This window comes from Melopsittacus undulatus, chromosome 2, assembly GCF_012275295.1.
Source record: "Melopsittacus undulatus isolate bMelUnd1 chromosome 2, bMelUnd1.mat.Z, whole genome shotgun sequence".
Taxonomy (NCBI): domain Eukaryota; kingdom Metazoa; phylum Chordata; class Aves; order Psittaciformes; family Psittaculidae; genus Melopsittacus; species Melopsittacus undulatus.
The window spans coordinates 76,894,109-76,908,316 of NC_047528.1; the positions used below are offsets into that span (position 1 = coordinate 76,894,109).

Sequence of the window (14,208 nt, forward strand, 5' to 3'; positions counted from 1 at the left end):
AAACAACATGGTGCTTTGTAATTCAGTGTCATCCTTGCATCTCAGATAGGAAGAACAGTTTTAAACATTGATCAGAAATGGTGATAGAATTTATATGTGCTTTTATAAAGAGAGATGAGAAGAAAAGCTTGCAAGAGCTTAAACATCTGTTGGGGTCAAAGAATATGTCTGGAATCTTTTCAAAGTGGGTTCTCAGTTGTGAAAATAAAAAAAATAATCAAAACCCAAACAACTGAAGAAACATAGGGGAAGTAAATATTGGAATTTAAGAATACTCAAGAAGAATGGATTAACCTGATATGTTAACAAAACACATTTCCTTTTTATTGCTGACACAAGTTGTTCTCTGTGCAAAATTTACAGAAAAGTATTCCTTTCTAGTAGATAATTATGATTTTGTGATGTGATGTATCAGGTCATGTTGCTGTGTTAAACACATGGGAAGTTTCAGTCTTCATCACTAAACCTCAACAGCTTGAAAAAATCTCATTACTTTCAAAGAGTAGAAAGTTATATGTTTATTTGCTTTAGTCCATGTGCTTATGATAAAATATTACCCAATTCTTGCAAATAGTTAATTTATAAAATTGAATTCTTGCATTTATAAAGAGCTGTTTTAGTGTTTAAGAAGAATCCTAGAGTTAGAACTGCTTTAGTTGGAAGTTAACAATAACATTTAAACTTGTAAAGATCATTAATTTAACTATTTTCTTGAGGCTAGTCAATGGTGCTAACTAACCATTGCTGAAGTCTATAACCTTCTCTGCTTGAACTGTTTTAAGATCCTGCATGGACTGGTGAAAAGTGCTTTCAACCTTTGGAAAATTAATTTCACCCTTGGAAGTACAAGATACATATTTCATGTTCTAAAATATGCATATCATCATATTGTATGGTATGATATATAACAAAAAAATTACTTAATCAAGAAAGCAAAATGTGACAAGTTACTGTAGAAACATATAATGGTTTGGGGTGGAAGGGACCTTCAAAGGTCACCTAGTCCAACCCCCCTCCGATGAGCAGGGACCTCTTCAACTACATCAGGTTGCTCAGAACCACATCCAGCCTGGCCTTGAACACTACCAGGAATGGGGCAGCCACAGCTTCTCTGGGCAATCTGTGCCCATATTTTACCACCCTTGTGAAGACTTTTTTCCTCACATCCAGCCTGAATCTCCCCTCTTTTAGTTTTAAAACCATTATCCCTTGTCCTGGCACAACAGGCCCTGCTGAAAAGTCTCATCTCATCTTTCTTACAGGCTTCTTTTAAGAACTGAAAGGCCCCAATAAATTAACTTGCTTCATCTTCACAAGAGAAAATTAGAATCAAGTGCAAATGAGATGTTCTTCTTGTATTAAAATATTCCTTCTCAAAGTTGCATTTCTGTCTCCCATGTGATTGGTAATGGCTTGGAAAATGTGTCTCTTGTATCCACAGGGAGCTGAGCGATGTGGATTGTGATGGGGCGCTGACACTCCCAGAGTTTTGTGCTGCTTTCCACCTTGTGGTTGCAAGGAAGAATGGTTACCAGCTGCCCGAAACACTGCCGGAAACACTGCTGCCAGAGTACCTCCAAGCAGGTAATGTCTCTGAAGCAGGTCATGTTCCTGCTGCCATCTTAAGAACCCAACATGCCTGTAAGACAGGTTTCATGTTCCATCCTGCAGGTAGCTTGGCTCTCCAAATACTTTCTAATGCATATGTTTTTAATGTTGCTGTAAAAGGAATGTATTGTGATGCAAAGTATAGCAGTTACCTGCTTCTTTATGTTTGCCTCTTCCCTCAAGTGTGCTTCAGGTGTCATTATAGCTAAAATGGCAGATGATACCCATAGCAAAGATAATCCAGTGACTCTTATGATGATTTTTTTCCCTTAAGTATCTGTCTCTTGAAGATGTGTTGAAAATGAGACTGGACTGCTTTAGAACTTAGTATGCCAATATATTTTGATAGATGCAGTTACTGGTTTATATCAAAGGTTGATTTTTTTAAATTTATTTTATGTGATCCACAGATTCTTCTATAAACAATTTACAGTAATGATGGGGGATTACAACAATTTGTGTAATACAGGGATGAATTAATCCGAAATATAACATACCTCAGTAAGAAAGTGCAGTAAGAGACCTGCCCCTTCATTTGTTCTCTTCAGTTATGTCTCTTTTAATTATAAATGAGCATTGAAATACATACTGTTCCATCTAAAATATGTGCATGACTTTCTAGGGCAAGGAGGATTAATCACAGATGATAATTACAGTGCTAAGGGATAATATTTAAGACCTAATAAAATCTCCATTGAATTTGATGACATTGAATATATTAAAAGACAGGAAAAGAGCTAATCAAGCTGCAGTTAGGAAAATTAAATGTTCACCCTGTATCAGATTTGTGAAGTAGTTTCTGGTGGAGTCATGTTCCTAATAATTCACTTTCTTCATATCCAAAGTGAGAAGCTCCTCTAAAACCTGCACTTCCAAGTCTTCTTTTTTACTCTCTCTAATTACATTCCCTTTTCATAATTACAGCTACCCTTTCCCCTCCAGGACCACCGCTTTATTTGCTACTCTCACGCCTCATGATAATGAACCTCTAAGCAGGTTCTTGTAGTGTGTCTTCACGTCAAGCCTTTTTGGGTAAAACTGCAATGGAAATAATTATCTCTAGCTGTAGGGAATCATAATGTCTATGGGAGGAAAAGCATGGCAAGCTGTGGTTGTTGCCTGGAGGAGTCCTCCATTTTCCTGATTTCCCCTTTCAGCGCTGGGGTCTTAACCACTTTTTTAGATAATTGTTTCATGATGTTGTACACAACCAAGCATTTCAAGCTGATGTGTGTGGAAGAGAGGACTGGTTATTGTGGACACATTAAAATACTTAGCTAATATGCTAATTCTCCTTAGCTGGAGGATCTGAGAATGTCTTCGTGTTTGTTCTTCTACCTAGTCAGGGTTCAGAAATCTGTCATTTGAAAGAATTGCATTAATAAAAGGAACAGCATCCCAACACACACCATGAATAGCATAGAGCCTGGTTGTATCAACTTCTGAAATTAAAGCAGTGATAAGTAAGCAAGTACCTCATACACCTGCCTAAAGTCCTAAAATGTCAAGAAACTGTTTTCATTTTTCCATAATAACCCCAATGAGGATTACTGGAAACTGTTTTTCATTAGGTTATTGTATTAGTTTCAGAATGAGGCAAAACTTGGTTCAAGTGAAATATTTGCATCTGATAAGAGTACTGAAGCTTCAAATAAAGTGACTTGGAGCATAAGACAGAGCATTTAAGAGTGATTTAATCTTGCTGTTTTATGGCTTGTTCTGTAAACTGCAAGCGCAAGTTCCAGCGCTGTCCTGGCACAGCTCCATTAAAAATCTGACCTACCACTTCCTTTGCTGAAAGTTTTTATTTAAAACTAATTTAGAGAATCTGTAAAGCTATTTGCCCTGTATGTAACCCACTGTATTGTAAGTTAAGAAAGATTGCAAGTGCTTAATTTATGCAGGAAGATTAGATGCTAGTCAGAAACTAGAAATTTGATGTGCAAACTGATTATTCTGCCTTTCAGTATATTTCATGTTGAAGAGCTCAACATGACCTGGCAATGTGCATTTTCAGCTCAGAAAGCCAAGCGTATGCTGAGCTGCATCAAAAAATGAGTGTGACCAGCGAATTGAGGGAGGTGCTTTTCCCCCTCTATTCATCTTTCATGAGACCCCACTGTCAGTACTGTGTTCTGCTCTGGGGTCCCCAACATAAGAGGGACATGGAGATGTTGGAGCGAGTCCAGAGGAGGCCACAAAGATGATCAGAGGGCTGGAGCACCTCTGCTATGAAGACAGGCTGAGAGAGTGTTGAAGCTGTTCAGCCTGGAGAAGGCTCCGGGGGGACCGTAGAGAGCAGCCTTCCAGTACGTAAAGGGGACCTATAATAGAGCTGGAGAGGGATGTTTCACAAGGGCCTGTAGAGGTAGGACAAGGGGGAATGGCTTTAACTAAAAGAGGGTGGTTTTAGACCAGATATGGGGAAGATGTTCTTCATTGTGCCAGTGGTGAGATACTAGAACAGGTTGCTGAGAGAAGCTGTGGCTGCTCCATCCTTGGAAGTGTCCAAGGCCAGGTTTCATGGGGCTTTGAGCAATGTGGTCTAGTGGAAGGTGTCCCTTGTCCGTGGCAGGGGGCTTGGAACTAGATGATCTTTTGGGTCCCTTCCAGCTAGTGCAGTAGAAGTGAGGTTCTTGTAAATATTCCCATAAGAAGTTAGAGTTGATTTCCCCTCCCCCATTTTTATTGTTTTCCCCTTCTCTCAGTGTCATTCAGGTAAAGATGCTATATATTGCAGCATCTAGTGTTTGGTGTCTTTGCTTTTTGCTTCAATTTTAGTGTATAATGTAGATTCTACTATACTTTTCAGTATTTAGAATGTCAAAAAATTGGAGTAGAAGGTTTGGTGAGTACCTTCAACGTTCCTAGGACAATAAGGTATAAACTACAAGGACAACTAACTTGATACTGGAATGTGAGGATTAAAAATCCAAATAAATAGTCTTTGTTTGGCAGTTGATGTTTGCTGAGAATCACTTGTCCCAGATTTCACAACTATGCCTGCAACAGAAATACATGCTGACCCTTTCATGACATTGATTTACTCAAAATACAGGACAGATTTTTTCATGGTGTTTGTCATCTGTGGTGTACAGGTCAGTTGTGATACGTATAAATGAAGAGCAAATTGTGCTGGAATACATTCTTAAGTGTGTATTAACCAAAACCTTGGCATATCTCTCCCCTCTCTTTTTCCTTCCCTTGCAGCCTCTTTGAAGCCGATGCATGACTGTGCACTATTTGATTCTTATTCTGAGCCGCTGCCAGGCAGTCAGCAGACTCGGGACTTCAGTCGGTCAGAGGTAAATAGGCATGAGCAGAGCAGTTCCCTTGCAGAGTGCAAAGGAATAGGCCAGCTTCACAGTGACTGTGGTATGGGTAGCATCAGATCTGTGAGTCTCTGAGGGGATTTTAGGAGTCTGCAGGTTTCCCATTAAGCCAGCTTGAACCCCTCTCAGCAGTTTCTGAAGTGTGTGGAAAGGGCTGACACACTTTTTAAAAGAAACTCCAACATAACAGAGTTTGCAGTAGTCATCAGGGGACTCCAGCTTTGCGTGATGTTGCAGCCTGCAGAGAAATGCACCTTACCTGCTCATGTTCTGTGGGGCTGCCTTTGGTCCCCTGTCATTGGGAGCCAGTGGTGAGGGTCAGAGCCCATGCTGCTGGAGTAGCAGTATGGCACAAGGATAGAGCTCAGGTGAAATACCTCCTGAACTGGAATTGGTCCAAAATGTGAGGCTTCAGGCACAGACTTTGTCCTAGTCAGGCACTCCTGACCATGTAGCTCTCAAGTGTTTCTTCCATTTATAGTAAATGCTCCATTTGCTCACTTGCTTCCCCAGTTTTGGTGATGAGAAGAAAATGTCTTAGCTTGTCCTGATTCCTTGTACTTTGCTTCTTTGGAGACTGAAACTATTCTGGATTTTGTACAGTATGGACAGGTATAGTTCTGTTCTAAGCAATTCAGTCTTCATTTTAATATCCAGCCTTTTCATAGTCTAAGGAGCTACCACGCAAGGGTCTAGGTAATAATTGTGAGGAGCTGGGAAGAGTGTGGATCCACCATAACAATATCACAGCAGATACCAGCCTTATAATGGAAGATTGTTGCAAGCAAAGCTGTATTGAGAAGAGTTTATCACTGAGGTTAAAACTCGAAACTTCAAAGATCCTGTATAGCTGAACAAAACATGGCCACTGAGTTGTTGCTGCTCTGTATATATATATACACCATGGGATTTATGGTTTAGTACTTAAGGTAGTTGATCAAATGGCAGACTGACTGCAAGAATGGGCCCTTCTGATGCTGCTTACAAGTTAAAAAGATATAAATAGAATTTATAATTATATTAAAATAGATCTAAACATATAATTATGCATCTTTTTTTAATAATTATAAAGCTTCAGTTTATGTAACTTCTTGAGTTCAGAATCTACTTCAGTATCTCTGTGGCCTAGGGAGCTTTTTTATTTTTTTTATTTTTTTTTGCTAGGATACTGCCTTCATAAGTGACTACCCATATATGCAAATTGGTCTTTGGCTGTTGCAGAGTTGTGAGGAAATTTGTTCTTTAGTAGCACAGGACTGTGAGATCAGAATGTTCTTTTATACATTTCAGAAGGCTCAGAAATCTTGCTTTCAGAGTTATCTTGTGTTTCTTAGAAATAAAATATCATTTCACTAACCTGACCATTACAATTTTATAATCTTATTAAATGTCTGGTTTTTAGGTTTGCTGTTGTTTGTGGTCCTTAAATGTATGCGCAGAGTATGGATAAATCTAGAAGGAGATGATTTCCTGAGAAATGAAATTGTATGTGTTTTTGATTTTAAAATTTTTCTGCTGCAGTGGAGATAATAATGGTAGGAATATTACAGTAATAATTAAAGATGTAGAAGGTATACAGCACAAAATGTAAAAAAAAACCAAACAAGCAACAAATCCCATTTTATGTTTAATTTTTAATTCAATTTTCAGTAGTTAAGCTTTCAGACCTCCTCTGCCTTATCTCTGAGCTCCCCTCCTGAGACATTCTCACTGTAACTGCCAATAATTTGTAGATTACTGTCTTCCTTTGCAGTCAGATAATGTTCTTGGGGGAAAGCTGGATTTTCTGTTCCATACCTTGGTTCTGCAGGGTGGCAGGATGTTCTGCAAAATCAGAGTTTTTTGTGGCTAGGTTGAAAATGAAGAACCTGCAGTATGGTTGCCTGCTGGCTAAGCACAGACAGCAGTTCCTGGCTATCTCACAACTGTCTGACTAGGTTTGTTCCATTTCTTTACTATCTGGGCCCTAGACATATGGGACAAAGTTTTTTGTTTCAAGGCCTTGTTATTTTGCTCCTTGTTATCCAAGATTAATGGACTATAAGATCTTTTCTCAAAACTGTTTTGAGAATGACTCAAGTTTTTTGTTTTGTTCCACTGATATTTTTATGTTCAGAATTAATACACAGAATGAATGTAATTTAAAAGATAAATAATTCATCTCCCTCCATGTTAAGTGCAGTAATTCACTGCTGGAATTTAATTTGTAGCTTGGCTACTTGGAGAAATATAGTTTAGATACTTGATCACGACATTAAAAATATTATCAGTGCAATCAGTTATCCATTACCTCCATGTTTCTTTTCACCTATCATCCATTCAGGCTGTTTCATTTCATTTCAGAAGACCATTTTTACTGTGACTGCTGCATTACAGTACTACAGGACAGTAAGAACAGTTCTTGAATGCATCCATAAAGAAAACAGTAGCAGGAGACGGGCCACCTGAATGCTAGGCTTCATTAAACTCACAAAACACACAAAGACTGCTAATGTTATGCTCAGGAATGACAAGGGAGACTACTTTTTCTTGACCAAGGAGGTTTTGTCATCCGATTTGTTTTTTCTCAAGCTTTTGTCTCCCACTCTGGTTCTGGTCTTTATTTTTTTTTTCCATTCCTTTGGCTCTTTTCCACAAGCTTTCTCGCTGTCAAAAGCGTAAAGATAAAACACAAGATTTCACACTATACGCATATAACAGCTCACTGAAAGTTGTGAGTCATTCTGTTGATTCAAGCATTTACTGAATTGGGCCTTTAGTCTGACACTCTTTAGAGTATCAGGGCTAGTTGTGGATGTGAACTGTTTTGTCCATACATTTTCAGAGTTCTCAAGCCATTTTTTTGCTGTGTTGCTTCCTCAGAAGCATTAGGAAATCCCATATGCAACTTCACAAAACAGATCTCATAGACCTTTACTCTGGACTTGGCCTTTTTGAATTACTGACTTGAGATTTTTTTATTTTCTTTTTTTGTTTAATGTCTACAAAATCTGTTTCTCAGTTGTTTTAGGCCCAACCTCTTCCCTTGGAACAAACCCATCATCATTTAATATTTAGAGAAGCTTGAGGTTTATGATGTTTGCTTTATGGCTGTTTTGGTTGCAGAGTGTATCCTTGTTCTTAGAGGTAATGGAGGTAGAATTGTTCCTGGTTCCATTTTGCAAGCTAGGCAGCAGAAGTTACAAGAACAACAAATGCCTGTAAGTCACTACTGAAATAAAGGAAAATTAAGAAATAAGACTGGGGAGAATTTCTCCATTTCCCAGTCAGAGGTCTGAATGGGCCTTCAACAGACATGTTAATGAAATTTGGTTTTCCTATCTCAATGACTGCGTGTTGAAAGAAAAGAGTAGTTGAAGGGTTGGCCACCTCAGCCTGGAAGGCATTAAATGCAAAACTACTGGGTTCCGGAGTTTTGGCTTGGGAGAGACTGGCTTTTGGGAAGGAGCTAGAGAAGGTTTCCTCAGCCCTAACATGGATGTAACATCCAAGGAGAAAACACAGAATGACATTTTTCTGTTGGGAGAAGTTTCTCCTTGCTTATAGTCCTTAACTCCTTGTAATTCATTGTGGAAGTGCTTCACTAACTAATTTCAGGTATGGAACTGCTGTACTTTAAAAAGCAAAGTTATATTGTCTTTCTGTAGGTCCTCTATGCTTCTTCAATCTGACAAAGCAAATCACGGTGTGAGAGAGATTATCAACTTTGTCTTAACCTGTATTCTTAAATATTTGACTGTGGAAATGTGTGAGCTCTACCAATCAGTATAATAAGCAGATCTTCTTTCTTTAAGAAGACATCAGCTGAAGAGGTACCTGATAACTCGGCCCTGTTACAAGATGGAAAGAAAGATGACGAAGGTATTCTAATAAATATATTTTTTCCACATTAAGGGTTAAATTCTGTATTTTTAGTAATCCCATATATTTGCTGATAAAAGCAATGGTGTGTTTAATTTCTAAGATGTCTATGTGTTGCTGTAGGTTAAAGAGGCAACTTATTGGTAGCAGTTGAATTGAAGATGAATGAATGGGTTTGCTTCAAAATTGGTTTTATCATATAAGAATTATATGAAATGTACCTTCTAAAATAAGTCTAGTCTGAAGGCAATTAATGTTGCACTTTTTATTTTAACATAGTTGTAATTGTTATTATCAGGAATTTTGTAAGAGTGCCAAACATTGTGCCAAATCTTGGATTCCCTCTTTTGCAGAAAATAGAGCCACATAAAAATTTGTTTTTATTCCAAAAAAAACCCAAACCCCCAAAACCCCCACAAACCAACAACACCCACCCCCCCCAAAAAAAACCCAAAAAACCAAACCCACAAAAAAACAAATCAACAAACCAAAAACAAAAACTTGAAAACAAACAAAAAAACCCCCCATCAACCTGTATTTTCTTGCAAAACAAAAGTTTTGGACAAACTGGGTTGAATATACTTGATTCATTTACTTCACTTAAAATCCATCAGCAACAAGCCATGTGAAATTGAAGTGATCTATTCCACTCAGTAGCTTCCAGGGCTTACAGAATTGTCAGTGCATCATCATGCAATGAATTCATTCCCTTTTACATTTTCTTTAGCCAACAATTCAAGTTCTCACTTGCTGTCCCTCAGTTGTGCAAACAAAACAGTTTTGGGTATTTTGTTCCCTGATTCTCAGAGCTGTGGATTATACATTAAATTAAAAAAAACAAATAAATATAATCTTGACCTCCCCGCTTTCCACGTTAAGTTTGCACCAGAGCTGTGAGACCAGGTAGTCCACATTCCTAAATCATCTCCACATTCAAGTGTGACAGTGTTTGTCAGAGTCCCAGTGTCCCTGGTTCAAAGAAGGGTTGTCAGAGTTGATGGGTGTTTATAAAACATTTTGACAAGTCAAGGTATTTCAAGAAAGTAATGTTTTATTGACAAGGTTTGTTTTGTTGTAAAATTCATAATGTACCAGAGCAGGACTTGGAACCTTGAAGGTTTTTGCCTTGACGTGTCTAGGGAAGGCTTACTTTTTATTAAGGAAATCTTTTTTTCTTCCCTGTTTAGGTGAAGAACTGCTTTGTTTTTCATAGCCGACATGTTAAGTCAGATGAGAACCTGTTTTGGTACATGCAGTCCTTCGGGGCTGAAGACTTGCTGTATCTGTGACACAGGTTTCCTACCTTTTCAGGCAAAGAACAAGTACTCTTGTTCTACCATTTATTGCTATTCCGACAAATGTAAGAGCAGATTGCTCCCCTGACCGAGGAAATGTCCCCAGAAGCCAAGAACCTGTAGTTCAGGACTGCAGAAGTGAATTCTTTTGCATTTTCAAAACTGTACACATAAATTAGCTCCACTGTCAGTTTATAATACAGTTAAATGTGGAAGATAATGTAAATAGAATTGCATCACAAGAACCAGACTTTTCCCATGTGTTTTATTTGATAAAGGCAGATGGCGATGAGGGACTTTAGTCCAAGCGGTCATTTATAATACTGTGGATTACAGTACATTAATATATGCTATAGTGAATTAAGGACACCTGAGTAAATTAATTAAAAAAGGGTGTGTAGGCATCAGTGGAAGGGGGATAATCACAAAGATTGGGATTTCCTACATTTTGACCCCAGCTCTCTTGGTGCCCTGTGAGATTCCTGGCTGATGAGTTGCAGGAACAGAGTCCTTCCCATGCCTTGGTTTTCCAGGTTTGTAACCTGGGAGAGATGAGTCCCAGCTCTGCCAAATGTCCCCAGCTTCTGCCTCTGTGAGAATGTTCCATCTCTAAAACAGAAATTGTCCTTGATTTTAGGAACTCAAACTCCCAAATTCTCAAAATCTGAGATTATTTGGACATTTGGGCGTAGGCCTTTCTGTTCTTGACTTTTGTACGCTTAAAATTTTTACTTTTTTAAGTCCTTGGGTGTTCTGAGGTTATTTGGCTACTTTTCAAGTATGGTTGATGCTATTAGATGTTCTAATACTGGTTTAGATGTTCCTTTCTCAAAGCTGATACCTGTAGATTTTACATGCACATACTTAAAGTAATTCTCATTGTTTTGCTTTTTTCATTAAGCTCTTAAAGTAAATACTGCTCTCAAAACGATACCAAAGGAATTTCAGCACTTGACTGTGAAAACAGGTAAGAAGAAAAAGATTTCATGTGTTACTTCCATTAGAATTTTGATAAAATATTTTTATATCACAGCCTAAATTAGTGTAATTTGATTAATTTTATTAAGATAATTTTGCTTTTATACCATTTTACTACTGAAATTAGCTTCTACTTCAGAATTACTGCTATGTGCAAGATAAATATTGAATACTACTTCAGAATGTCAGAAGCTTTCTTGTTTTCTTTGTGTTCTTCATATGTGGGAAATATTTATAACGTAGTATTTTTTAAGGAGTCTGAAGCTTTTCTGTTCTACAAAGAATATGCAAGAGCATGACTGTCATACTTAAGACTTCTTTTAAAATGCAGAATAACTATGCAATGTTTCAGTAACCATTCTGGGATGGTCTGGGTTGGGTTGTTTTTTTTTTTTGGTGAGAGCTGAGCATTCATTTTTTCTGTCAAGAAGTTTAAGGGTAACACCAACATTGAGGCATTTACAGCACTAATGCAGGCTTTTGATTTGGAGGGGGTATTTCTATGTTGAAACCATCCCTGATTTTTCTTTCTCCAACTCCAACATACACTCCTTGTTCCTATCATGCTGTAAAATGTTATTTCTGGAACAGCATATGACAGAATTACTTAGTTGCTCCAGAAACTTTGAGTGTGTTCAGTTCAGCTCATCAGACCTCCCTTGCCTTTGTCATTGTTAATCTCTCCTAGAGTGGTCCACAAGCCCTCCCTGCTCCCAGTCAAGCTAAAATCTGGACTTGCTTTCTTTTTCCTTTGCATAAATGTTTTTACTTGTAAAGATATCCTTGATTAAGAAAACTGACCCCACATGTCTGTCACAGCAGTTTTGTCTTATAGTTCAATTTCTTCATGACTGCTCAACAGCTGCATGCCTCATTTCCCAACTTTTTTTCCTGGCTTCTTCCCAAACACTTGGCAGCTGCCAGATTTGTTATCTTCAGCTCGTATTCTCAAATGATTGCTGCTTCTCCTTCACACACACACTCTTATGCTTCCTTCTCAGGGGGAGAAGAGGGTGGTTGTTAAGACTTTCAGTTCTGTTCTCCTTCCCCCCACAGTTGTACGCAGAGCACCCTGGGGAGTTTTATTTTCAGTTCAGCAATTCCATTTTAGATTTACATAAGGAAAAAAAAAAAACCCAAATTCACCTGAACATCTCCTTTGCCACCAGCTTCTTTTCCCCATGTTCTTTATTTCCTAGTCAGGGAGGTCATCCCAATGCTTGTGTGCTCCTCCAGCAGTGTTGCTGTGTTTCTGTACCAACAGAGATGGTAGCAGAATTTCACCCTATCATCATGACTTCCACCACTGTAGGGGTTTCTCCCTTGGTGCATATTGGGTGTTTGAGCAAGCACATTCACAGGCTACATGATGCAGTTGATGTTAGGAATAAAAATGGTTATCCATCCAATGGATACAGCACAGTAATTGAGGGGCTATTTCAGAATTGATCACCATTCTGAAAGGTCATTGTCATCATCATTTTCATCATTCACCCACCTTCAGGATGAAAACATAGTTGGGATGAAGCAGGAGAAAATTTTACATCCTCCTTTGGTTATTCATTTGGACTGTTCATATAAATGATGTAATTTGTGCAAAGATGATACTGTCATGCTTCATTATGAGTTTTCTTTGCCATGTGGAGGACTAGAAGTTTGAAATCAGTAAAATCTTTGTACGCTCAGCCATCTCCAAATATCTGGCCAGTTTATTTAGGTTCCTAAGTGCAAGATCGTTGTTGGCCTTATACTATTAAAGGGTTGAGGTCCAAATTTGCAAGAGTTTAGGTTGTAGCTTTCTGCCTAGGCCACCACTAAGAGTTGAGTCAGTGGAGGGGATTGTGAGGAATTCTTTGGGATTTTTTTTTTCTTAGCCATGTGGCATATTTATACCTTTTATGGCACAATTTTCCACCAGATCTTCAGCCTGTAAAGCAAGGGGGCACCAGCTGAGTGTAACATATTAGGCTACAGATGAAAGTACTGAATCAGCATCCTTTGGAATGTTAAAATGAAGTTGCATTGGAAAAGGGGTGTGGGAGCAGTTCAATGCCCAAAACTAGAAACTTCACACTCTCCTGTGTTTCACACTCTTCTGTGAATGAATAAATAAGAGTTTATGATCATGTATGACTTTAATTATGGCAGACCCAGCTGTTCAGTTCATCAGCTCTACTACTCCAGGAATAGTACAAACTTCTAAATAATAAATGTAATTAATTTTCTCAACAGCTTTAACTTTTTATCAGTTCCATGTAAGTTGGGCTTGTGTGTCCATAGCTGTAGAAAAGACTCGTGAACTGAATAGTTTTGTATTATCTTGAATGATTATGTCGTGTAGGTGAATAAACCAAACACAATGTCCTCCTCACAGACTTGAGTGTACCAAAGTAACTGCACGTTTATGGAAATCGTGCCATGGTGATTTGTATGTCCTAATAATGAACTACCTGCTTTACAATATTTTTTTTATAGTATACTCCTACTTTTGAAAGGTAAAGCTCAGTCTGGATATTGCTTATTGTAGCCTTGGAGGTCCTGATTTTTCAAAAGCTTGAAAGAAAATCCTTGGCAGTAGTATTCTATTGCCATCATTTTTTATTAGTAGTCATTTTGGGATTCTCTTTTCTTTGTGTGCTTTCCTGTTTACCTCAACAAGATGTCCTTGGAGAGTTAGAATGTCAGTTCTACCTGAAGGTTTTTAGAGGAAAGGCTTTCTAAAAGAAGTATGAAGAGAATTACTGTCTCCATAAAAGAAGGAAAACTTGAAGGTTCTTAAACCTTGCGTAGCTTGTAAAGGATTTATGCTTCATATTTCTAAGTGGCATATATTTAATAATTGTGCATGTAATTAAATAATCAGCAATTTCAGCATTGGAAAAATTGGGTCATATGGCTGTAGGGAAGCAGTGTCTAAAGTTGTATTCTGGGAGTTTGACAGAGAGGAGGATTATCACCACTGTGTATTTTAATAATAATTCCCTCTCCCTGCTTTAGTTGCCAGGAAGAGTTTGTTGCACAGACATGTGGAATGACTGTGAGCCAGTTTGGTGGTGGTGACAGTAATCTACTAGAACTTGGTTTATAAGTGGTCCTTTATGTCACTGCCAGATGCATTTGGGTTTATTCCATCG

The 14,208-nt window shown here is 38.1% G+C and overlaps 1 protein-coding gene across 1 annotated transcript in view; it reads left to right on the forward strand.

Annotated features, from left to right (window-relative positions):
- Nucleotides 1–14,208, forward strand: part of REPS2 (RALBP1 associated Eps domain containing 2) — a 96,749-nt gene that overhangs the window by 47,049 nt on the left and 35,492 nt on the right. The window contains exons 8-11 of the mRNA XM_034074469.1: nucleotides 1,442–1,584; nucleotides 4,819–4,913; nucleotides 8,735–8,801; nucleotides 10,998–11,063. Coding sequence (XP_033930360.1) covers nucleotides 1,442–1,584; nucleotides 4,819–4,913; nucleotides 8,735–8,801; nucleotides 10,998–11,063 — 371 coding nt within the window. The remainder of the gene's footprint in view (nucleotides 1–1,441; nucleotides 1,585–4,818; nucleotides 4,914–8,734; nucleotides 8,802–10,997; nucleotides 11,064–14,208) is intronic.